This window comes from Trichechus manatus, unplaced genomic scaffold (assembly GCF_000243295.1).
Source record: "Trichechus manatus latirostris isolate Lorelei unplaced genomic scaffold, TriManLat1.0 scaffold00035, whole genome shotgun sequence".
Lineage (NCBI taxonomy): Eukaryota > Metazoa > Chordata > Mammalia > Sirenia > Trichechidae > Trichechus > Trichechus manatus.
This window is the reverse complement of record NW_004443971.1, coordinates 13,734,696-13,761,145: the sequence shown is the minus strand read 5'-3', so window position 1 is coordinate 13,761,145 and position 26,450 is coordinate 13,734,696. Positions and strand designations below refer to the sequence as shown.

Sequence of the window (26,450 nt, the reverse complement as noted above, 5' to 3'; positions counted from 1 at the left end):
GTCTGTTGTGATCCCTGTCAGAGCAGTTGGTGGTGGTAGCTGGGCACCATCTAGTTCTGGGCTCAGGCTGGTGGAGGCTGTGGTTTATGCAATCCATTAGTCCTTTAGACTAATATTTTCCTTGTGTCTTTGGTGTTCTTCATTCTCCTTTGCTCCAAGTGGGTTGAGACCAATTGATGCATCTTAGATGGCCACTTTAATACCCCAGATACCACTCACCGAAGTAGAATGTAGAACATTTTCTTTATGAACTATGTTATACCAGTTGACCTAAATGCCCCCCGAGACCATGGTCCCCAGCCCTCAGCCCCAGTAACTTGGTCCCTCAAGGTGTTTGGATGTGTCTAGGAAGCTTCTATGACTTTGCTTTGGTCAAGTTATGCTGACTTCCCCTATATTGTGTGTTATCTTTCCGTTCACCAGAGTTAACACTTGTCTACTATCTAGCTAGTGATTTTAGCTCCTCACTCCTCCCCTCCCTCATAACCATCAAAGATTGTTTTTTTTTCTGTGTGTAAACCTTTTCTTGGGTTTGTGTGTGTGTGTGTGTGTGTTTTAGATGAAAGTTTACAGCTCAAGTTAATTTCTCATACAAAAGTTTATACACGTTGTTATGTAACATTAGTTGCAGTCCCTATAATGTGACAGTGCACTCTCCCTTTCCACCCCAGGTTTCTTGTGTCCATTCAGCCAGTTCCTGTTCCTTCCTGCCTTCTTATCCTGCCTCTTGGGCAGGAGCCACCTATTTGGTCTAGTGTATCTGCTTGAACTAAGAAGCACACTCTTCACTAATATTATTTTATGTTTTATAGTCCAGTCTAATCTTGTCTGAAGAGTGGGTTTTGGGGAAATAGTTTTAGTTCTGGGTTAACAGAGCGTCTGGAGCCATAGTCTCAGGGTTCCTCCAGTCTCAGTCAGACCATTAAATCTGATCTTTTTATGTGAATTTCAGTTCTGCTCCACACTTTTCTCCTGCTTCATCAGGGACTCTCTGTTGTGTTCCCTGTCAGGGTGGTCATGGATGGTAGCTGGGCACCATCGTAGTTCTTCTGGTCTCAGACTGATGGAGTCTTTGGTTTACTTGGCCCCTTATGTCTCTTGGGCTGATATTTTCCTTGTGTCTTTGATATTCTTCATCCTCCTTTGCTCCAGGTGGGTTGGGACCAATTGATGCATCTTAGATGGCCGCTCGCTAGCTTTTAAGACCCAGATGCCACTCACCAAAGTAGGATGCAGAACATTTTCTTAATAAACTTTGTTATGCCAGTTGACTTAGATGTCCCCCGAAACCATGGTCCGCAGACCCCAGCTACTCTGTCGCTCAAGGTGTTTGGTTGTGTTCGGGAAACTTCTTAGGTTTTGCTTTAGTCCAGTTGTTCTGACTTCCCTTGTATTGTGTGCTGTCCTTCTCTTAACCTAACATGATTCTTCTTTACTATCTAGTTAGTGAATTCCCCTTTCCGTCCCTCTGCACCCTTGTAACCATCAAAGAGTGTTTTCTTCTGTGTTTAAACTTTTTCTTGAGTTCTTATAATAGTGGTCTCATACAATATTTGCCCTTTTGCGACTGACTAATTTTACTGAGTATAATGACCTCCAGATTCATCCATGTTGTCAGACGTTTATCGTGGATTCGTCATTGTTGTTTATCATTGCATAGTATTCCATTGTGCACATATGCACCATAATTTGTGTATCCATTCATGTGTTAGTGGGCACTTAGGTCGTTTCCAACTTTTTTCTATTGTGAATAATGCAACAGTGAACATGGGTGTGCATATGTCTATTCGTGTGACAGCTCTTATTTCTCCAGGATAAATTCTAGGAGTGGGATTGCTGGATCATACAGTATTTCTATTTCTAAAACTTTTTAAGGAGGTGCCGTATTATTTTCCATAGTAGTTGTACCATTTTACATTCCCACCAGCAGTGCATAAGAGTTCCAGTCTCACCACAACCTCTCCAACATTTGTTATTTTCTGTTTTGTTGATTCGTGCCAGTAGTGTCACTGTGAGATGGTTTCTCATGGTAATTTTGCTTTGCATTTCTCTAATGCCTAATGATCGCGAGCATTTCCTCATGTGTCTGTTAGCTGCTTAAATGTCTTCTTTGGTGAAGTGTCTGTTCATATCCTTTGCCCATTTTCTCATTGGATTATTTGTCTTTTTGTTATTGTGGTATTAAAGTACTCTATAGATTTTAGAGATTAGACCCTTGCCAGATATGTCATAGCCATTTTTTTTTTCTAGTCTGTAGGTTCTCTTTTTATTCTTTGGTGAAGTCTTTTGATGAGCATAAGTATTTAATTTTTAGGAGCGCCCTGTTATCTAGTTTATCTCCTGGTGTTGGTGCATTATTAGTTATGGTTTGTATTCTTACATCCTAGGCATTTGTTGTTGTGTGCTGTCAAGTCAGTTCCACTCATAAGAACCCTATACGACAGAGTAGAACTGCCCCATAAGGTTTCCTAGGCTGTAATCTTTGTGGGAGCAAATCACAAGGTCTTTTCTCCCACGTAGCAACTAGTGGATTCCAACCACTGATTTTCAGTTAGCAGCTAAGCGCTTAACCATTGTGCCACTGGGGCTCCTTTCCTAGTATTAGTTAGCTGAAATGGACTGGTTTTGGCCGTTTTGAACCTGACAATCATTATGATCTACTATACCTGGAAAAACAAACTGGAGAGGAACAGAATTGCATTCATCATTTAAAAAACATTTTGAGATCTGTCCTGAAGTACAGCATGGTCAATGATAGGTTAATATCTATACGCTTACAAGGAAGACCAGTTAATATGAGTGTTATTTAAATTTTACCACGAATGCCACAGATGAAGAAACTGAAGATTTTTACAACTTTCTGCAGTCTGAAATTGATCAAACATACAATGAAGATGCATTGATAATTACTGGTGATTGGAATTGAGAAAGTTAGCCAGGATATTACAAGAAGGAGAATGTACAGGCCAGTTTCTCTTATGAACATGGATGCAGAAATCCTAAACTAAAAAAATAGTCAATTTATTACAGAAAGATGATACATCATGACCAGGTTAGGTTTGTCCCAATAATTCAGTGTTGTCTTATTATTCAAAAATCAGTTAATGGGATTAACCATATTAATAGAGAAAAGGAGTAAAAAATGGTAATCTCAATACATGGGGGTGAGGGGGGAGCATGTGTTAAAGTTCAGTACACACTAATGTTGAAAAAACAAACAACAACAACAGAAAAAACCCTTTTAGCCTGCTAGGAATAGAAGGGGATTTCTTTAGTTTGATAAGGATATCTACAGAAATCTTATAGCGGATGTGACACTTAATGGTAAAATGCTGAAAGTTTTCTCTGAAAGCAGGAACTAAGCATGGAGACCATCACCACTCCTTTTCAACATGTCCTAGAAGTTCTAGCCAGAGCATTATGGCAAGAAAAAAAATTGTAAGGATAGGGAAAGAGGAAATAAAGTTCTCATCTTATAGATGACGTATTCTGAATGAATGGTAAGTAATACATTTACAGATAATCTTTCGGATTATGTCATTTTAACTAATATCTGATAGCATTCCTATCATTTTGATTCTGCCTAAGTTCATTCCTAGTATGTAGAAATCACTTCAGTTTCTGGAGACACCTTGTCATTCCCCAGGTACATGTAAACGCATCTTATTTCTACTGTTTTCTTTCTCTGCAGGTCGTATCTGACTCCTGTACGGGATGAGGAAGCAGAATCTTTACGGAAAGCGCGCTCCAGACAAGCTCGGCAGACCCGAAGGTCTACTCAAGTGAGTGTGACCTTTTTATTTTTTTTTATGTCTATCTACCTTTACATTGTTAAGTACAGTTAAAAAAAAAAAAAAAGGTAAAATGAGTACCTTCTTCCAGCCACTATATTTTAAGAGCTTTCACCTGTGTTAATCTTATGTTGTATATAATCTGTGCAAGGATGACATGCAAATTTGTGAAGCATTTCATATTTTTTTCGGAGCCCTGGTGGCGCAGTGGTTAAGAGCTCAGCTGCTAACCAAAAGGTCAGCAGTTCAAATCTACCAGCGGCTCCTTGGAAATCCTATGGGGCAGTTCTACTCTGTCCTGTAGGGTCGCTGTTAGTTGGAATCGACTGGAGGGCAACGAATTTGGTTTTTTGGTTTGTATAGAATCAAATCAATTTATAGCTATACCACCCACTCTCGCCTCTATTCCTCCAGACTCAGAGCAGGTTTATCTCGTTCACAAGACTAACCATTCCACTTGTACTTAAAGGATCACATTTTAAGAATCCGTAAGGGATGGTGCAGCTACTTTGGAAAACATTTTGGCAGTTCCTCAAAATGTTAAATATAGAGTTACCATATGAGCCAGCTATTCCACTTCTAGGTATATTTACCCAAGAGAAATAAAAACATATGTCTACACAAAAACTTGTCATGGATGTTTATAATGGCATTATTCACAGTAGCCAAAAAGTGGAAACAACCCAAATGTCCATTAACTCATGATGGATAAACAAAATGTGATATATCCATACAATGGAATATTATTTGTCAATAAAAAGGAATGAAGTGCTGATCCATGCTACAATGTGGATGAAAACATTATGCTAAGTGAAAGAAGCCAGTCACAAAAGACCACATACTGTATGATTTCATTTATACGAAGTGTCCAGAATAGGCAAATCTATAGAGACAGAAAATATATTAGTGGTTGCCAGAGACTGTAGGGATGGAGGAATGGGAAGTGACTGCTGTTGGATACAAGATTTCTTCACGGGATGATAAAAATATTTTGAAATTAGATAGCAGTGATGGTTGTTCAGCTCGTGAATATACTTAAAATCACTGAATACAATTTAATTTAAAGGGGTGAATTTTATGGTATGTGAATTTTATGAATTTTATATCTCAATAAAAATGTTACATAAAAATAAAAAGACTCCCTATGGGAGCCATCAAAACAGTTTAAGGAAGGGTGTAATATAATCAGTATTTTATTTTATAAAAATCACCATACTGAGGATTGATGGGAGTGGCAGGTAGAAGTATGACTGTCAAGCCTAGACACAAGAAGGCCTGTTAGGAAGCTGTTGTAGTAGTCCAAGCTGTAAATGACAAGGGCATGAACTCAGGTTGTAATGCAGTAAGAATGGAGAGAAGCCTATGAAGTAGAGTTATTTAAGGAGGCAAGGGAAGATGAGCTAATGAAGCAGAACAAAAAGGAGCAACCAGAGTAGTAAAAAGAAAACCAGGAAATAGTAGCAGCATCGGAATGAATGAGAAGTCAGTTTACAGTGAGAAGGAGAAGTTCAACAGTTTTAAATGCTACAAAAATCAGGTAGGAAAGCTGAGGACTGAAGCTGAGTACAGAAAAAGGGACGTTATTCATAGCTGCAAAAAGGTCTTTGTAGAGTGATGGGGCTAGAAGCCAAACTATTCAAACTCTTCCCTTACCTTCTGTTACACAGTGCTCTCCTGATTTTTCCTTTCCTCTGTGGTCCTTCCTTCACTGTCTCCTTTGCTAATCATCCTCTCTCCAGCCATTAAATGTTGGAAGTCCTCAAGATTTGGTCCTCGGTTCATGTCACTTCTCACTTTGTATTCCTAGGCAATCTAATCCTAATCAATCTAATCTAATATTTATAGATCTAGTTCATGGGTTCCCTTCCAGTATTCTGCATATTAGTGAAGAGAATCAACATCCATCCAGTCACACACACACACACAACCTAGAAATCATCCTTAACACCTCGTCCCCCTTCATTACCCCATTATCTATTCCATCACCACTTTTGCTGTTTTACTTCTTAAATTTCTTTCAGATTTATTTACTGCTTCCACCTTACCTCCCTTATCCAAGTTACCATTATTATCTCTTAGCTACTTCACTCAAGACTTGTCTTCTTGCATCTGTTTTCATGTATCCTTCCTGTTTTTCCTTTTTAAAAAATAATTTTGTAAAAATCAAAGCAATGCATACATATAGCTAAAAAAAATCAAATAGCATGAAAAGTCTGATAGCTTCTATGAATTATAACCTGCCTCCCACCCCACCCCAGACTTGCATTGTGTTCTGCATTTGGCAACCAGAGGTATTTTCAGCATAAAAGCTTAACATGTCTTCCCCTGCCTAGAGCTTTTCACTGACTTCCCTTTGTTCTTAGGATAGATGCTGTATCTTCAGCATGACCTGTGAGCCCTTCAGTCATCTGCCCTTGGCTGCTTGTCTGGCCTTATCTTACCCTACTTTCCCCTTTGCACTGAACTCAGGCCACACATGACATGCTTCCTTGTGTCGTACATAAGGCCTTTGCACGTGTTCTTTCCTCTGCCAGGAACTCTCGTCTCAGTATCTTCACCTAGTTAACACCTACTCCTTCTTTAGATCTTGGCTTGATTGTCAATCCTCTGAGAAACCTTCCCTGACCCTCTCCAAACTAGGTCGAGTATCCTTTATAGTTATTATAACCATTGTTATTTTGGTTTTGCTTGATGATTACTTGTCTGTTTCTCCTATTAGAATGTAACCTCTGTGAGGACCAAGACTGATTATATTTTTGCTCAGTATCTTTTCCCCAGCGTACAGTTGTTCTAGGGTAAAAACATCACAAAGTCTAGTAAAGCAAAAAGAAAAGTTTTATTTGGCATATATTCAAAGAGGCAAAAGTAGGAAACAGACAAGCATGCTGGTAAGTATAAACATTACAAATGGGCAAAACCATTGAAAGCTTCACCTTTTCACAGATTGGCTAGAAACTGTTAAGTCACATTTCTACATTTTGAATCCTCTTTCTTAACAATCCTTGGTACATGTTTCCATAAGAACAGTCAGGAGGGTCTTCATTGGTCCAACAAATTTCCTATTCACTAAATGCTAATAGAAAAAGATAAGAGTGGAAAGTCTTTTGTGCTCTGTTTCATTAGTTTATGTGAAAGGTTCCCTAAAAGATGTTTTCCAGGATTGTCCTAGCTATTGTCTTTATACCTCAGGGCCCAGTTGATGTGTCCTTGTGAGTCCTTGTGGGTCCTTGTGAGTCCAGCTCCAGCTGGGTCACATTCTAGGACAGGGAATAATGGCTCCAATATTATCTCCTAAATCACAGTAAATAAACAATCAAATCTTTTTTGAATAAATGAATGAGGAATAAATGGTAGGGTAAACTACTCTGGAATGATTTCATGTTTGCTTGTGAAGGGATAAAAAAAGATAGAGAAGTAACCAGAGGGGAACATAGAATGAAAGTTGGGAGAGACTGGGACACTATATATCTTGAAAGGAAAGATACAGTAGAGAGAGTGAAAGTCTGTGTCAGAACTTGAAGGGATCTTAAAATGTGCACATAACGTTAGAGAAGATTTTACTAGATTGTCATTAGTCTTCATGAGATTCTCAAAGGGACCCCTAGCCCCCAAAAGAAGATCTATCCAAAGGGTAAAATCCATGCTGCTTAGCATGACATACAGGATTATCACCTAACCTTTGCTGCTTTCCTAAATTCATCTATCCCCCTTCCACCACCACTCCCCCAACTTCCCTTTCTTCTGTGGGGTGCTTTACTTTTGCTAAGTTATTACAGAGTTTTGAATCACTCACGGCCTCGCTTGTCCCTGTATTGTTGCACAGAGGCCCTCTATCCATAATATCTTTTTTTCTCCTCTCCCTCCCCCAACTCTTTTTTTTTTTTAACTCTTCAAAACCCAGTGTTAGGTCTGCCTCTTATGTACTCTTGTGTTTCTGTCTTAATGCTTACGTTCCATTATAAAAACCAAAACTCATTGCCGTGGAGTCATTTCCAACTCACAGCGACCCTATAGTAGAACTGCCCCGTAAGGTTTCCAAAGAGCAGCTGGTGGATTCGAACTGCCAACCTTTTGGTTAGCAGCCTTGGTTCTTAACCAGTGTGCCCCCAGGGATCCCATTCCATTATAGTCATCTGTTTTCTTATCTCTTTTCCCCTGGATTAAGAGGTACTTGAGTACAGAAATTATTTGCTTTGTCTTTGTAATTCCACTTAATGATTCTTTATTAAGAGAATGAGTGAATAAATGAATGGATAGTAAAAAAGCAAGTTGTGGGTATGGTATCTGCTCAACTGATTTTCAGCTTTGGAACTTTCCCCTTCTGAGAACTTCAGCACATAACTACTTAAGTATGAATCAGCTCACTTTCTTCCTAACTCCTTTTCTCTCTTCTCCTGCAGATATAGGTATCTCTTCATCATTTGTTTTTTTTTTTTCTTCTATCTTGCTGTCCTTTTGTTCCTGCTGGGGCAACATTAATTGTTGGAATGTCTCTCGATGATTCCTAGAGCTACTTGGGAAGTGGTGTTAGAGGAAAAATTAGTCTTAAGTTTTTTTTGTTTGTTTGTTTGTTTTGGTGGTGGTGGTTTTAGTGTGGCTCTGAATTTTTACCTTTTTTTGAAATTGGTTTTGCTTTCTATGAGTTCAATTAAATTTTTCTAGTATCTGATGTTCAGATAATCTCAGTTGATCTCCCTTTGATCTTGGGAGGGTAGGGAGCTTTCAAACAAAGATGTTGAGAATTGTTTGGAACGGAAAAAGTATGTCTACCACAGGCAGACCTCAATGTTGACCTATTTTCTGGAGATCAAATTGAAAAAGCTAAAGTATTACATTTGAAATATGCTTGGACTGAGGTCTAGATTCTTTGCATACTGAGCTGCTTATTTTAAGCATGTATTGCTGCAATGGCCTCATTATGCATTTTGGAATCTTCATTTGGAATTTGATACTATTAGATCTTTTAGAGTTGTTCCATGGTTAATATGAAACTGAAGACCATCTCTCTTCCCTGACCTTGTGTTATTTTCCCAGGGTGTAACCCTAACAGACCTTCAAGAGGCAGAAAGAACTTTCAGCCGGTCGAGGGCAGAGCGGCAAGCTCAGGAGCAGCCTGGCGAGAAGCCTGTAGACACCGAAGGGCTTGAGGGCAGCACAGAGAAGCATGAGCCTTCAGCAGTGCCCGCAAAGGAGACTGGGGAGGGCCGACAGCCCCGGGGCGGGAGCCTGGATGAAGAGGTAAGTAAGCTCATTATTGCTGACATACACTGTGCTAAAAGCAGGATAATTCATGTGGGGGATCTCCCACACTGATAGTTCAAGCGCTGTGTTCTGTCTAGCAGTGGACTACTGCTAGAAAGCACTGCTTATCACTGCTTTCAGTTAGCAAACCTGTGTGACTGAAAGAATTCAGGGAATGTCAGTTTTTAAGGGACTTTTTTTTTCCTCTAAGAGTCATAGTATCATAAAATACAAATAAAAATATAAGCATTTATTGAGTTCTTATGTTTTGCCAGGCAGTATTTTAAGTATTTCATATGTATGAATTCATTTAATCCTTAAAATGCCCCTATGAGGTAGATACTATTATTGCTGTTTTGCATGTGAGGAAATTGAGTCACAGAGAAGTTAAGTCACTTATCCAAGCTAACATACAGCTAATCAAGCACAGTTTTGAACCTAGTCAGTGTGGCTCCACAGCTTGCACTCCTAACCACTAGGATGTTGCTTCTCCAAGCTCCTGCAAACCTAAGAGCTTACAAATCACTCCTTAGTCCCATGTCACAAAGTATCACTGTTGGGATGAACATTTTGACTTTTGCTCCATTTGTCAAGTGGAATTGGTAGTCATAGCTATAGGGTTGTATTTAGGGTGAACATCCCTCCTGGTTTACCTATGGTGGTGCCAGTTACACGTGTTATTCCTGTGTAGTTATCAATACTACTCCTTTTCACTCTCAGAAGTATCTTGGTTTAGGTAATAAATTTTATGATCATCACAGTTTTAGGATAAAGGAACCACCTTCTTGCTTTAACTCTGAATGACGGAGCTCCATAAACTAAGGTTCTATTGTTCGTTTTGTTTATCAGCCACTTTTTATTGAGAGCTTATTACCAGGTGGGGTTGCCATGATTCAGAATTGACTCGACAGGAACAGATTTGGAGTTTTGTTTTGTTTTGGTTTTGGTTTATGACCAGATACTGTTCTGAGCACCGAACATACATTATCTCATATGATTCTCAAAGCCCTCTCTTTGAAGAAAGGTGTTATCCCTATGTTAAGGATGAGGAAGCTGAGGCTTAGAGACGTTAAGTAACTTGGTCATGGTCAGATAGCTAGTAAGTGCTGAAACTAGAGTTTGAGCCAAGTTCTGTCTGACTCCAAAGCTTACTATATTTTATTGCTTCTATCTTTATAACTTATAAAAGAAAAAGTATACAATCTGCCATAAACGTAATGCATATAAGAATTCTCTATCTCTGCATCTTTAATGAACCAGGGTAAGGCTTACCATCAGGCTCTATCTGTCCTAACTCTAAGACAAAAAAACAAAAGAAAAATTCTAACAAGCATGGGTATGGCAGGTTAGCAGAATACTCAGAAATTGGTAGAATGCTTGGCTGTGTTGCCTGTTATCAGATAACCCCTCTATTCTGCTTCTTTGTATTCCTGAGCTTTTGATTTTCCTACATAAACCTTGCCTTTCAGCTCTCTATCTTAAAAGGACCATCATTCTCCCTATAAAGGACTTTTATTAGCAAGGTTAATGCCGTCTAGTTGCCCTTTGCTCAGCTTAGGAATGATTTGCCTGGACTGCTACCAGTGTGATGGTGTTATCAGAGTAACAGTTCAGAAGCTCTTTCCTTTCTGGTCAATTAAGTGACTTTAGTCCAGTTCAATAACTATTTATTGAGCACCTACTACTAATAAGCCTCTTGATATAGGAAAAAAGCCCATTTCGAATAAACCTGCTATTCTCTGGTTGGATTTGACCTCTAACATCTCATCCTGCGCATTATTTCCAGCCTGTCTATCGTCGCCTGAGGTGTCCAGCTAAGCCAGACAAACCCACAACACTAGTGTCTCCCTCTGCGTCAAGACCCTCACTCTACACCAGTTCCCCTCTGCTACGGACAAGTAGGTCTGCAGTCCCCGATTCTGAGAATTCAGAGACTACCACAAACACAGGAAAGGAAATGGACAAAAATGGTATGTAGAGCTTCATTAAATGCAGGTTCCCTCCCCAGTGCATGTGCCCCATGTCCTTAAGACCCGTGCTTTGTTTTATCTCTGGCCAGAGAGTGAAGAAGCAGATTTAGATAATCAGTCCTCCAGCAGGCTGTCCACCCGAGACAGGAGGCGGCTCAGGGATCGGCGAAGAGGCACCGGCATCAACTTCTGGACAAATGATGTAAGTGGATGGGTCTGTGCTGAGGCGCATCACATTACCCTTGGCTGCTATCTTTTCTGTTGAGTTTAAAAGAAATATAAACAGTATACCAGACTCTTGCACAAAGTGCATGCTCGTTATTTTTTTAAGCAATGAAAAATGGAACTTGCTTTAATTAAAAGAAAAAAAAGAGTCCCACAAGGCGCCATGAATCTTGCAGATTGTTGAGAAATATTACTGAGGAAAGGAGTAGAAAGACTCGACTAGCGTGGGACTCATGGTATATTCCTGCTGGATGTTCAGGGTCTACAACAGTGCAAAGCACATAGTAGGCACTCAGTAAACAATTGGTGAAGAATGAAGAAACTGGAAATTTACAACAACCATATCAGCAGATATAATAAGTGAGTAAGCATGTCCATTTTTAGCAATTCTCCTAAATACTCCCTGTAAGTCATGTCATTAGTCAACAATATCTTAGTACCTCATATAAGCAGAGGTTCCAACTAAATACGTAGGAGAACAATGAAGATTTCAAAGAACTTAAAATCTGCAAGTGACATAAATTCATTTGACTCAATTTTACCCTTTTTGGAGGAAAAAAACAAAAAACAATATAAAACACAGATTAACTTTGGCTTTAAAATAAAGGCAGGTGCACCAGTGCTTACCGACTACAAACGCACATTCAGTCCTTTAATTCACCCTCCTCCATAGCTTGTCCTGTACCTTCCTCAATAACCTTGTTGTTGGCATTTTAAAAATTAAGCAACCAGTTAACTTGAACAGAGGTCCCTGGTTACCAATGACTCATTTCAAAATTAGATAAACCATTCAGTGAGACAAGAAATTATACAATAATAATCTATTAGAAACTATTCTTTAGATAAAAGTATTTCATTGTTATAAGGCCACATAGACTGATTGCTATTGACAGAGATGAAATAAAGTTTCTTTCTTGAAGATACCCCTTGTCCAACTGTGGTTCCTTTGACGTTTTTGACTACAAGTGATGTTCCCAACCTGCCTGCCCATGACGGCTGTTAAAAGCAGTAGTAACAAAGCATCTTGTTGTCCATGTTTGAAATGCCAAGATGCATAATTGATAGGAGCTAACCTTGTTGCTTTCAAGGATGACTGTGACTGTGATCCTCTTGTTTCTCTTCCTCCTTTCTTTTCAGGAGGATGAAGCTGATGTCTCTGAAGAGGTGAAGCAGGCACTGGTAAGCGACAAGCCAGTGAGGCATGTCCCTTTAGGGCCTATCCTTGCTCTTGTGCACACAGTCTTAATAGAACAAGGAGCAAGCCCTATGCATATTTCTCGGTGGACTAATGACCATGTCAGCTTGAGGGAGAGTTTGGAGACAGACATTCCTCTGAGAGATGTCGTGGTGGGTGTTAGTCGGTGGTACTATTTGCTTATGTGGTGTAACAATGCCTGTGCTCTTGAGCAAGTTTCTTATACTTTTCCATGTCTGCTGCTAATCTCAGTTACAAGATCTGTCTTCTTTTTTTGTCTTGTGGGTATATTATTGGATTATACAAAGTACTTTGAAATCTTTGGAAGAAAAGTGAAGAGAGATACTATTTCCCTTATGGATCTACACTAATAGAGAGAAACGCAAATGTGGAGAATGTGAAACATCAGACACTCCAAAAGTCATTTATATTTGACTTTAAAATGAAGTTAAACATCTGGCATCTAATGTAACTCAGACCCCTTAAGGTCTGGCATCCTACTCTTCTCTGCATTGAAAGGACTGGGCCTAGCTTCCCTGAAAATACTCCAGGTTCCTGTAAGCCCCTCAAAGATGGTATCAAGTTACTGGTTTTCTTTTTAGTATTATTTTGCAAGAGGGAAATGATTTGATTTTGACTACATCTCTGTTGGAAATTATGTGAAAAGATGGCCCTTTTGCATCCTACAGTTTAATAAAAGTTTGTTATCAGGATAGATTTTTTTTTCCTTTTATTTTGTTGCTGTTGTTGAGAATGTACATGCAAAACACACACCAATTTAACAGTTTCTACGTGTACAATTCAGTGACATTGATTACATGCTTTGAGTTGTGTAACCATTCTCACCCTCCTTTTCTGAGTGGTTTTTCCCCCGTTAACATAAACTGACTGCCCCTTAAGGTGTCTGTCTAATCTTTTGAGTTGCTGTTGTCAGTTTGATTCCATATTGATAGTTTTTAGAAGAGCATAATGCTCAAGGCAGACATTTTTTACTAGTTAAGCTAAACTATTGTTTGGTTTTAAAAAAAACTTCAGGGAATATTTTTGGTTTAAGGTTTGAAGATTATCTCAGAGCAATAGTTTCAGGGGTTTATCCAACTTCCATGACTCCAGAATGTCTGGAATCCGTGAGAATTTAAAATTTTGTTCTGCATTTTCCCCCTTTTGATCAGGATTTGTCTATGGAGTAGTAGCTAGGCACCATCCAGTTCTTCGGGTCTGGTGGCAAAGGAGGCAGTTATTCATGGAGGCAATTAGCCACACATTCCATATCCTCCTCCTATTCCTGACTCTCCTTCTTCCCCTGTTCTTCCAGGTGAATAGAAACCAATTGTACCTTGAATGGCTGCTTGCTAGCTTTTAAGACCCCGGGCGCTACACATCGAACTAGGAGGTAGAACACAAGCACTAAACATATTATTAGGCCAATTAACTGGGATGCCCCATGAAACCATGACCCTAAACCTCCAAATTTGGTTTCTTGAAACCAAATCCCATGAGGTTTTGGTTTTTTTGGTTGTACATAAGCAGCCTCAGCAGCTACTCTTTTTTTTTTTTTTTTTTTTGTCTTTTGTCATTGTTCTAAATATATCTATCGCACAACTTTGCCAATTCAACTTTTTATAAGTGTACAACTTATTGACAGCAATTAGAATAATCAGCCGTGCAACCCTACCTTAATCAGTGTGATATTTCTATCACTGTTAACCCCCTTTTCCCCGATTCCCCTGCCCCTGTTAACCACTAATAAACTTTGGTCTCTATACATTTTCCTTTTCTTGTCTTTTTATGTGAATGAGGTCATACAACATTTGTCCTTTTGTTATTGACTTATTTCACTCAGCGTAATGTCTTCCAGCTCCATCCACATTATAGCATGTATGAGGACTTCATTTCTCCTACTGGCTCAGTAGTATTCCATTGTTTATGTCTGTACCACATCTTGTCTATCCATTCATCTGTTGATGGGCATTTAAGTTGTGTCCACCTTTTGGCTATTGTGAATAGTACTGCAGTGAACATGGGTGTACAAGTCTCTGTTTGAGTCTCTGCTTTCAAGACTTTTGGGTATATACCTAGAAGTAGAATTGTTGGGTCATATGGTAGTTCTATTTTTAGTTTTTTGAGGAACTGCCACACTGTTTTCCACAATGGCTGTAGCATTCTTCATTCCCACTAACAATGATTAAGGGTTCCAATTTCTCCACATCCTCACCAGCATTTGTTATTTTTGTTTGTTTTTATCTTACCCAGGGGTGAAATGGTATCCTGTTGTGGTTTTTGTTTGTATCTCTCTGATGGCTAATGATGCTGAGCATCTTTTCATGTGTTTGGTGGCCATTTGAATGTCCTCTTTGGTGAAATGTCTTTTCAAGTCCTTTGCCCATTTCATGATTGGGTTATTTGTCTTTTTGTTATTAAGTCGTTGAGGTTATTAGATTAGTTTCAGATACATGGTTTCCAAAGATATTCTCCCAGTTGGTACTTGCCTTTTCACTTTCTCAGGGTAGACTTAGTAACCCATACTGAAAATCAACAACTAACTCATTTTTAGCAGAGGAAATAGAAATAGTGTATTGTGTCATTGGCTTACCTATTATTTTAGTCAAGACCTGAAACAGTCAACAATGGCCTTCTAAAAAACCATGCCCGTAATGAGTAATGGTAACATAAGTGAGAATTGTCTACCCTTGGTTGAAGTTTGGGCTGCTTCATTAAGATGAACTGTGTTATGTGAAAATATCAGTATAGAGGTTCCCTTGAGGGAGGGAGTGTACAAATAACAGCTCTTAGATACTTCAAGAGGCTTGGAAAGGCTTTTGGAGACAAGAAGAGTGAATGTAGGAAAGTTCCTAGAGGAATTACGTCTAGACAGAAAATGTGAGTAATAGATTACAGGGAATTAAAATGGACCGTAATCCCTAGAGGGGTATCCGAAACGCCAAACTCGTTGGCATTGAGTCAACTCCAAGTCATAGTGAACCTATAGGACAGAGTAGAACTGCCCCATAGGGTTTCCAAGGCTGTAATCTTTACAGAAGCAGACTGCCACATCTTTCTGCCACAGAGCGGCTGGTGGGTTCAAACTGCTGACCTTTCAGTTAGCAGCCAAGCGCTTAACCACTGTGCCACCAGGGCTTCTTTTAAAAGGGTATGCATGCCATTTAATCCATAAAGGGAATAACGACAAGGAAGGTTTTATTGTCAGGGAGTTCTTTTGTCAGTGAAAATCTTTGCCTTCACCTTTCTAAATTACTTGGCATTGGAAAATGCTAGCCTAGGCACCGAGTAGGGAAAATTAAAAGGATCTTGATGCAGTGCTTCCCAGAGAATTTCATTTTAGCACCATTGACTTAAAATTAGCGAAAAGACTTTCTGATTGGTGAGGAAAAGCAGAGACTGTTGAGGATTGGCATGGAAGTCATTTGTCGGGCTGAAAAATATTCTACTCATCCAGTTGCTTGAAGTGTTTACCAGTGTTTACCATATGCCAGACAAACTCCACTGTGAATCTAAGAGAAGTGTGAGCAGCCTATTGTCTCTAGACTGGTAACTTTGAGTATATGTAGACAAGCCAGGGTTGGTACAAGCACGTTCCAGGTGTCTGTCTCCAGCCCAACAAACAATGTAGAAGGGAAGGCTGATTGCAAGTCAGCACAGGGTGAGGCATCCTTTTTGGAAAAGCCTTATGCTTGCTTGCTTCGTTGCTTCAGTTTATTTCCATGAAACTATTGGTTGTTTTCCTCCCCCTGAGCACTCTCTTCTAACACAAGCAGGCACGATGCCGTTATCTGTATGGGCCCACAGAGCATCATACCTGGTCAGGCCCAGTGTAAACTGCTGCAGTTCTGCCTTCAAGACCATCAGCAGTGTCTTATGACCACTCTCTCTGCGCCACCTCCAAGTCCATCCGTCAGGCAGCAGAGTTGACTCTGCTTGTGACTCAAATGAGCCAGCCAGAGGAGGTGTTCTGTTGAAATGGGACTGTTGGCTAATCAGCATGAATACTGCTGAGGAGCCAAGACAATCCTTTCTTTTTTGGTTTTTTGGTTCAGTAAAACGGTACCTGCTGTTGTGGTCACGTCAGCTTCCTTTTCTCTCTTGGCTTGCTCCTTAAGAGTGGTGGGGTCTATTAGTTTTAAAGTTCACTCTTCCCAAGACCCTGAAATCTAATTTTTTTAACTGAGATGCAATTTACAATGAATAAAAGGTACAGATCTTATATGTACCATTTTATGAGTTTGACAGTTGTATCCATGAGTATAACCACCACCCAAATCAAGATTATAGAACTTTTCTGTCACCTAAGAAAGTTCGCTGATGCCCCTTTCCAGTCGGTTCCCTGTCCCAAGACCCACCATAGATGAGATCTGTCACTGTAGATTACTATTGCCTGTTCTTGAACTTCACATATATGGAATCATTCAGTAATAATATCTCGTTTTAAGAGTAGATAGGAAACTTCAGTGGTTATTATCTCTATCTTATGCCTCCAGTCAGGGTTAGAGCTAGAATGATTCCAAACATTTTTTTTTTCCCCTCTTCTTAAAGACATCCAAAGAAGATTCTTTAATCTCTCTCCCCTATATCAGTAACAACAGCATGGGTAAGAAGACCTTTCTGTTGTTTAACCTCATTGTCTGTTAACATCATTGAAGTCCATTTCCTTTTTTTATAATGTACCTAAGCTAGAAAATGTAGCCATCATTTATACACAGGTAGTATTTATGGCCAGGAGTGGCCCTGATATTTGTTGTCAGTAAAGTATGTGATAGAGGAGGAACCAGTTACACATTGCTGATAACATTGAGGAACGATATTGGAAGGCTGGGGATTTTGCTCAAGCCCAACACAGTCATGGTTTTAGTCAAAACCCGTCCTCCATTGGTAAATTCATGAACCAGTGACAATTAATATATAATTAAAAGTCTTAGCACCTTTTTGACAGATGTGTTTAAAGCAATTCTATTTAGTCATCCTCATTAGCTATGTGACACATAATCTCTGGAAGTTTTAATATATCCTTTGTCTTGCTAAGTGAAAAAAAAAAAATTCAAAAAAAACCCTGAATCTGAATATGAGGAAGTGGGTTATTCCAGTCATACCTGAAAATGGTTTTGTATTCAGGAATGTGATCTTTTTTTTTACCAGTAGTAATTGCACAGAATGTTTGCTCTGCTAGGCACAGTCACAGGCATAATGCCCAAGGTGATGGCCATTTGGGGTCTTTTCATCTTTTTACCCACAGCTTTGGCTGCCTTCTTTTTGCTTAACATTGAGCTTTATCCACTGTTTTCTTGTTGTCTTCCCCCATATCAACAAGGATTGGACTCTTTTGGAGCTGTTTCCCAAGCCAATCCTGTTGTATAATTGAATTTATCACTAGAGGGCACAAGTGGTCAACAGAAAAGATGATGTCTTAAAGAAGCTGAGCAAAAGACAAATTGCTTTTATTTTAAAGGAATTTTTTATATTTTAGATGAGGTTTTACACAGCAAATTATTTCTCATTAAACAATTAATACACATGTTGTTTTATGACATTGGTTGCCACCCCCACAACACATCAGTACTCTCCCCTTCTTGACCTTGGGTTCTCCTAAAGGGATTTTTGAAGAACCCAGTTCAATTTAGTAAAGTTACCTGCCTCCCAACTTTTGGTATCTTACAATTAGAAGGGAATTTAGAGATAACTTGGTTTAGAAACATCATTTTACAGTTAAGAAAACTGAGACCTAGAGAAGTGAAGAATTGCTTAGGGCCATACAACCTCTCCTAGTGAGCACCCTGTACCCTGCATCAGGGAACCTTTTTAGTTGATTGTGGTGAAGCAGACTCCAAATTACGGCTTCATCCTTTTCCATTCCCTATTTATCCGTTTGGTTTTTTTACTTAGTAGGTTACATATTCGAGTTGACTTACTAGTAGCATCTCGCCTCCTTGAGTGAAGGAAGATCTTCTTAAAGGACAACTTAAAAGCCTACTCAGAGTATCAAGATTCACTGGGTAGAGCATCAGCATTCTGCTCCTGTCGTTGACATAGGTGGGTAGTTGTATCTGTCAGGAAGTAAGAATTTCCATACTTTAGTTAGGAAGATGCTTGTTTTTTTCTAAAATCCCTGTTGCTTTTATGCAAATCAGGCAGCACTCAATCTGAACAACATCACTGAAACTTTACCCTTAAAGTTAGCAGTTATCTATCCCAGTCCAGAATGGAACCCATAGATCTGGATTACTAATCATCCCTCAAAATGCATTGGTAAAGGAGGTATCGCTAAGGAATTATTAATTCATGGATATCAAGATATCTGCCCAAGATAACCAGTGGCATTCCAGTGGAGAGATCTATTGTAAAAGTACTCCAAGAGAGATAATCAATTAAATGTAAAGTTTTCAAACTAAATAAAAGAGAGAAAAAAACTGAAATTTGCCGGGAAAGCTTGGTTTTGAACTTGGCTTTAACAGGATGTAAAAATTGCCTTGAGAGCCACCTGATCCCAGAAATGTCTTTAATACCAAAAGTCACTAAAGTCATGTCTTAGTTATTTAGTGCTGCTATAACAGAAATACTACAGATGGGTGGTTTTAACAAACAGAAATTTATTTTCTCACAGTTTAGAAGGCTAGAAGTCCAAATGGGGGTGCCGGCTCTAGGGGAAGCCTTTCTGTCTCTGTCGGCTGTGGAGGAAGGCCCATGTCTCTTCGAGCTTCTGATCCTGTGTGATCTTCATGTGGCTTGGCATCACTCTTCCCCCATCTCTATTCTGCTCGCTTGTTTAATCTCTTTTATAACTCAAAAGAGATTAACTCAAGATACACCCTGCAGTGCAGTGAATTATTTAATATGGCCCTTGTAGCCATAGTCTTTGGGACTGTCACACAGTGGTTGAGTGGGACTGTGCAAATAAGGTGACTGTGGCCCACCAAGGGGATTGGACATCTTGCTACTAATGCAAAGAAGGTATATGGAACCCTAACGAGGGGATTGGTCAGTTTTGTCATCCCGCTAGTGTAAAAGAGAGCCAATCTAAAAGCAGAGGGCAACCTGACTACCACCAAGAAAAAGGAGCTAGGAGTGGAGCACATCCTTTGGACCCTAGGATCCCTGCGCTGAGAACCTCCTAGACCCTGGAGGCACGGAGAGAGCTGTAACACCAGAGACAGTGAGAAACAGCAAGAAGCAGTGGCAGAGAAATGGAGGCAGCAAAGGCAGCAGAATCAGGAGACCTGCAGGAGATGGCTCAGTGGGCTTCCTGGCCCATGGAGCAAGAGAGCTGAGCGCTTTGGGCAGGAGGCTTCTTGGAAGAGTGGGGTGCCTCTGGGCACTTATTGGCAGAGCTAAAGAACTTTGTAACACTTGCTGGAGCAGGGCAGAGGCCGGGCTGGCCCAAGGGGCCCCAAGGGCCAAGGGCCAGAGAGAGGCCTGCCTTCAGCACGGCTGAGGAGAGGCTGTCCTTATTGAAGAACTGTATTGTGAGTGTTCCTGAACTTGACTTGTAACCTGTTACTTCCCTAATAAACCCCATAACTGTGAGTATGGTCTGTGAGTTCTGTATGGCCATTGTAACAAATTATGAACCCAGCAGAGAAGTAGAGAGTGCTGTGGAAGGGACGGTTGGTACCAGAATTGGCAAAAAGATTGGAGAGAGGAAGTATGTCTTACCTCTGCCTCATGGGAATCAGCCTTGGGCTGTTGATGCTGATAATGATTCTGTCTCCCTACTCCTGAAGTTAGATGAAGAGGTCATATGCCTCTGCTCCCAGGCTATTTTTACACATCCTACACAAATCCCATCTCATTAACATAACAAAGACAGCCCATTCCCAAAGGAGATTATAACCATAGGCCTAGAGTTTAGGATTTAGGACACATATTTTTGTGACACATAATTCAATCCATAACATTCCACCCTTTGGCCCCCCCAAAATTCATGTCCTTGCCATGTGCAGAACACACTCATCCCATCACATTGTCCCAAAAGTCTTAAATCAACTCCAAGTCCAAAATCTCATCTTCTGAATCATCTAAATCAAATATGGGTGAGACGTTAGGTGTATTCCATCCTGGGGCAAAATTCCTCTTCATCTGTAAACCTGTGAAATCTAGAATACAGGTTATCTGTTTGCAAAGTACAATAGTGGAACAGGCACAAGGTAGACATTTCCATTACAAATGGGAGAAAATGGAGGGAAAGAAGGAATAACAGGCACCAAGCAAGTACAAACCCCAGCAGAACAAATTAGTTCTCAAGGCTTGAAAATTATCCTCTGTTCTCTGAGACCATCTAGGCAATGGCCCTGCCCTCTAGACTCTGGGTGCTGGCCATGTTCTCTGGATTCTGGGTGAAGACCTATTGGCCCTGGGCTTCAGCTCTGCCTTCCAGGTCCACTGGAACAGCACCTCTGCTCCCTTGGCTTTGGGTGGCCCTATTCTCCTAGTCCATCTAAGTGGTCACCCCACTCTCTCAGCCCTGGCAGGCCACCATTCTTCTGCCCCTTGGGCATGGCAGCCCAGCCCTCTCAGCTTTAGGCAGCAGCTCCACCCCCCACCCCCAGCACACCTTAACAGCAGCCCCATACTCCAGAATCAAGTTGGGTGAAGATCCAACCCTTTGAAACCTAGAGGCTGCGGTCCCCAGCCGTTGAGATCCGGGAGACCTTGGCCCCACCATTTGAAACTGAGAAGGCTTTGCTTCCTGTGCTCCTTCCAACAGTTCGCTGATCTCCCAGCTGCTTCAGGGACGGTACTTTTCTTTTCTTGGAGTACAACAGATGTAGCTCCCTGAGCCTGTTTACTCCCTGTAGAATTCCAAGAGACGGTTTTCTTTCCTTTTGTCCTGTCTCTGACCCCTTCAATCTAAGCTGATGGGTTTTCTGCTATGATAGTTGGTTAGATCCATCAATCATAGGCTAAATCTCTTTAACAAAAGATTGCATAGCCACGTCCACGGTGAAAATTCTAGGATATGTGTCCTTAGTTTGTGCAACAGAATTTTCCAAATCTTGAAGTTCTGTTTTCATTTTGCACAGTTTATTTTAGAGTCCATTTCTTTCCTCTCGCATTTTACTGTTAAGTGGCAAGGAGAAACCACACGACCCCTTTAAGATCTTGCTTGGAAATCTCATCAACCAGATATCCAAGTTCATCACTTACAAGTTCTACCTTCCACCAAACATTTGAACATAATTCAGACAGGTTGCCACTGCATAAAAAGAATCGCCCTTCCTCCATTTTTCAGTCACATGTTCATCATTTTCTTTTAAAATCTCCCAGAAGCACATTTAATGTCTGCATTTCTAGCAACATCTTGTTGCTGACACCATCTGTATTCTCTAAGACGACAGAGCCTTTCTCTATAGCTCTCCTTACTTCCTTCTGAGCCCTCACCAGCATTGCCTTTGCCCTCCATAATTTTACCAGCAGTCTCTTCAGGGCAATCTAGGCTTTCACTATTAGATAGCTTTAAACTCTTATAAACAGCCTCTACCCACTACCCAATTCTAAAACTGCTTCTACATTTTAGGTATCTGTTAGAGCAGCACCCCAGTCTTCTGGCACCAAATTCTGTCATAGTTATCTAGTGTTGCTGTAACAGAAATACCACAAATGGGTGGCTTTAGCAAACAGAAATTTATTTTCTCACAGTTTAGGAGGCTAAAAGTCCAAGTTCAGGGTACCAGCTCTAGGGGAAGGCTTCCTCTGTGAGCTTTGGAGAAAGGCCCTTATCTCTTCGAGCTTCTGATCCTGGGTGATCTTCATGAGGCTTGGCATTACTCTTCTCCCATCTCTGCTCTGCTCTGCTCGCTTGTTTAATCTCTTTTATATCTCAGAAGAGATTGACTCAAGATACACCCTACACTAATCCTGCTTCATGAACATAAAAAAGACAACTCATTCCCAAATGGGATTATAACAATAGGTATAAAGGTTAGGATTGACAACACATTTTGGAAGGACGTAATTCAGTCCATAACAATGCATTTCCCATTTTGTCCTGCCTTGCCCTTTATAAGCTCCTCCCACTTTTTCTTTCAACAAGTACTTTTAGGTGCCAGTTATGGCCAGGCACTTTTCTAGATGCTGGGGTTACAACAGTGAACAAAACTGACGAAAAGTGTTGCTCTTGTGAAGTTTACATTCTAGGGGGGAGGTTGTTGTTGTTAGATGCCGTCAGGTTGTTTCACACTCATAACAACGTTATGTGCAATGAAAGGAAACACTGCCAGGTCCTGCACCATCCTCACAGTCGTTGCTATGTTTGAGCTCATTGTTGCAGCCACAGTGTCAGTCCATCTCATCAAGGGTCTTCCTCTTTTTTGTTAACTCTCTACCTTACCAAGCATGATGTCCTTCTCCAGGGACTGATCCCTCCTGTTAACATGTCTAAAGTATGTGCGATGAAGTCTCACCATCCTTGCTTCCAAGGGGCACTGTGGCCGTTACTTCTTCCAAGACAGACTTGTTCATTCTTCTGACAGTCCGTGGTGTATTCAGTATTCTTCGCCAGCACCGCAATTTAAATGCATCAATTCTTCTTTGGTCTTCCTTATTCATAGTCAAGCTTTCGCATGCACTTTAGTCCTCAAAGTGACGTCTTTGCTTTTGAACACTTTAAAGAGGTCTTTTGCAGCAGATATGCCCAATGAAATACATCGTTTGATTTCTTTACTGCTGCTTCCACGGGTGTTGATTGAGAATCCAAATAAAATGAAATCCTTGACAACTTCAGTCTTTTCTCCGTTTATCATGATGTTGCTGATTGGTTCAGTTGTGAGAATTTTTGTTTTCTTATATGTTGAGATGTAATCGATACCAAAGGCTGTAGTCTTTGATCTTCATCAGTAAGTGCTTCAAGTCCTCTCTGCTTTCAGCAAGCAAGGTTGTGTCATCTGCATATCACAGGTTGTTAATGAGTTTTCCACCAATCCTGATGCCTGGTTCTTCTTCATATAGTCCATCTTCTCGAATTATTTGCTCAGCATACAGATTGAATAAGTATGGCAAACAGATACAACCCTGACACACACCTTTTCTGAGTTTTACCCATGCAGTATCCCCTTGTTCTGTTCAAATGACTGCCTCTTAGTCAATGTACAGGTTCCGCATGAGCACAATTAAGTGTTCTGGAATTTCCATTTTTCACAATGTTATCCATAATTTGTTGTGGTCTACACAGTTGAATGCCTTTGCGTAGTCAGTAAAACACAGGTAGACATCTTTCTGGTATTCTCTGCTTTCAGCCAAGATCCATCTGACATTAGCAATGATATCCCTCGTTCCACGTCCTCTTCTGAATCCGGCTTTAATTTCTGGCAATTCCCTGTTGATGTACTGCTGCGACCATTTTTGAATGATCTTCAGCAAAATTTTACTTGTGTATGATATTGTTTGATAATTTCTGCATTCTGTTGGATCACCTTTCTTTGGAATGGACACATACATGGATCTCTTCCAGTCAGTTGGCCAAGGTAGCTGTCTTCCATATTTCTTGGCATAGATGAGTGAGCACCTCCAGTGCTGCATCAGTTTGTTGAAACATCTCAATTGGTATTCTTTCAATTCCTGGAGCTTGTTTTTCGCAACTGCTTCCAGTGCATCTTGAATATGTATCACAGCAACACACAAGCCACCACAGTACTACAAACTGACAGATGTGTGGTGAGTCAGGGACACAGACAATAAATAATAATGTGTGAAGTATATAGTGTGCTTAAAGGTGATAAGTGCTATGGAAAACTGTATAGATCATGGTAAAAAGGAATAGAAGTGACAAGATGGTGTGGAGGGGGGGTTGCCATTATAAGTAGAGTGGTCAGGATAGTCTTTACTGAGAAAGTATCATTTGAGCCTAGACTTAAAAGGAAGTAAGGTGGGGAACCATGTGGATATATGAGGGTAGGGTGTTATACCCAGAGGGAATAGCAGTTGCAAAGACCCTAGGCAGGAGTGTACCTGACATGCTTGAGGACCAGTGAAGAGATGGATGTGGCTGGAGCAGAAATGAGCAAAAAGGTCACACTAAGAGGGAAGACTAAGGTGCGCCTGACCCAATCCATGGTGTTTTAAATCGCCTCATATGCATGCGAAAGCTGGACAACGAATAAGGAAGACCAAAGAAGGATTGATGCCTTTGAATTATGGTATTGATGAAGAATATTGAATATACCATGGACTGCCAAAAGAGCGAACACATCTGTCTTGGAAGAAGTACAGCCAGAATGCTCCTTAGAAGCAAGGATGGCGAGACTACGTCTCACATACTTTGAACATGTTATCAAGAGGGATCAGTCCCTGGAGAAAGATACCATATTTGGTAAAGTAGAGAGTCAGCGAAATAGAGGAAGGCCCTTAACGAGATGGATTGACACAGTGGCTACAACAATGAGCTCAAGCATAACAAGAATTGTGAGAATGACGCAGGACCGGGCAGTATTTTGTTCTGTTGTAGATAGGGTAGCTATGAGTCAGAACCAACTTGATGGCACCTAACAACAACAACAATAGATACTGACTTTTGATCTGAGTGAGTGGGTAGCCATTGTAGAATTTTAAGCAAAAGAGTGGCATGATTATACTTGTATTTTAAAGGCTTACTCTGGATGCTATTTTGAGAATATGCTGTAAGGGGACATGAGTGGAAGCAGGGACATCAGTTAGGAGGCTAATGCAATAATCCAGGGAAACACTGATGGTGATTTGGACCAGGTTGATAGCAGACAGTAAAGATACTGACAATATATTCAGGATATATTTTGAAGTTTAGAACCAACAAGATTTGCTGTTGGATTAATATAGGGTGAGAGAAACAGGGGCCAAGGTTGACACCAAGACATTCAACCTGAGGCAACTGAGAGGATGACGTTTTCATTAACTGAGATGGAGAAGATTTGGCAGGGGAAGAATAGGGGTTTGGTTTTTATGTTAAGAGTGAAACCAGAATGCTCCTGAAAAGAGAGGAAGGTGAGACTTCAGCTCGCTTACTTTGGACAGATCATCAGGAAAGACCAGCTGCTAGGAAAGCATATCATGTTTGGTAGAGGGTCAGCGAAAACAAGGGAAGCCCTCAATGAGATGGATTGACACAATAGCCACAATGGACTCAAACATACCAACGATGATAAAGTTGGCAAAGGACTGGGCAACATTTCATCCTGTTATACGTAAGTCAGAGCCAACTTGATGGCAACTAACAACAACAACAAATTTAATATGGCTGATTGACATTCTCATGGAAATGCCAATTTAGGATTTAGGAGTCTGGAGTTCAGATGAAAGGTCCAGGCTGTCTATATAAACTTGGATTTCAGTAAACATGTAGATTGTATTTAAAACCATGAGACTGGATGAGCTCCCCAAGAGAGTGAGTACAGACAGAGAAGAGGTTCAAGGACAGAGCCCGGGAGCACTCCAAAGTTAAAAGTGAGGAGAAGGGAAGAACAGCAAAGGAAAAGGAGGAGTCCTAGGATTTGACTCTGAGAATTAAGTACAGTTTTCCCCTTTTTCCAAAACAAAATCAAACAAAAAACACTCACAGAGGCAGTAGGTAGTTTTGTTGTTTTACCATTTTTTTCTCAACTTGTATAGGGATGTTACCCATGAAGTCTGCTTGGCCCGTTTATAAAAGCGCCATGCAGTTGGTGTGGGAGAGCTGATGTCCCAGAGTGTCCTCTGACATCTTTTGAAAAAGTCACTCCCAGCCACCTCTTTGCAAATCTCTTCAAGAGAGCTTTGAAGACCAAGATTGTCAGAAGACTCTTCTTGTTACATCAGAGGGATTCTATTGATTAACTATGCCTGCAATGATTTTTTTTAAGTGTATTCACCTCTGGGTCCCCTTTGTTTTGCCTAATTTTCCTCAGCTCTATTACATCTTTGAAAAACTAACACTTCCATTTCAGTTAAGAAGAGACTTTCTTTGAAAAACTTTTACTTGTAAGTACAATTGTATTAAATCTGATTTAGCTGGGTGATGGCTAGAATGGCAATTACAGCCTTTGAGTTTTGGAGCTGAAAGAAACCTTAAAGTCC

At 40.4% G+C, this 26,450-nt stretch overlaps 2 protein-coding genes across 2 annotated transcripts in view; both read left to right on the top strand.

Annotated features, from left to right (window-relative positions):
* LOC111820357 (protein phosphatase 1 regulatory subunit 12B-like) overlaps positions 1 to 10,934 on the top strand; it is a 47,057-nt gene extending 36,123 nt beyond the window's left edge. The window contains exons 4-6 of the mRNA XM_023730258.1: positions 3,692 to 3,782; positions 8,826 to 9,029; positions 10,911 to 10,934. Coding sequence (XP_023586026.1) covers positions 3,692 to 3,782; positions 8,826 to 9,029; positions 10,911 to 10,934 — 319 coding nt within the window. The remainder of the gene's footprint in view (positions 1 to 3,691; positions 3,783 to 8,825; positions 9,030 to 10,910) is intronic.
* The window catches only part of LOC101340291 (protein phosphatase 1 regulatory subunit 12B-like), a 94,898-nt gene continuing 77,455 nt past the window's right edge, over positions 9,008 to 26,450 (top strand). Inside the window, exons 1-4 of the mRNA XM_023730339.1 lie at positions 9,008 to 9,029; positions 10,819 to 11,002; positions 11,092 to 11,204; positions 12,365 to 12,406. Of these exons, the coding sequence (XP_023586107.1) occupies positions 10,990 to 11,002; positions 11,092 to 11,204; positions 12,365 to 12,406 (168 nt within the window). The 5' untranslated portion in view covers positions 9,008 to 9,029; positions 10,819 to 10,989. The remainder of the gene's footprint in view (positions 9,030 to 10,818; positions 11,003 to 11,091; positions 11,205 to 12,364; positions 12,407 to 26,450) is intronic.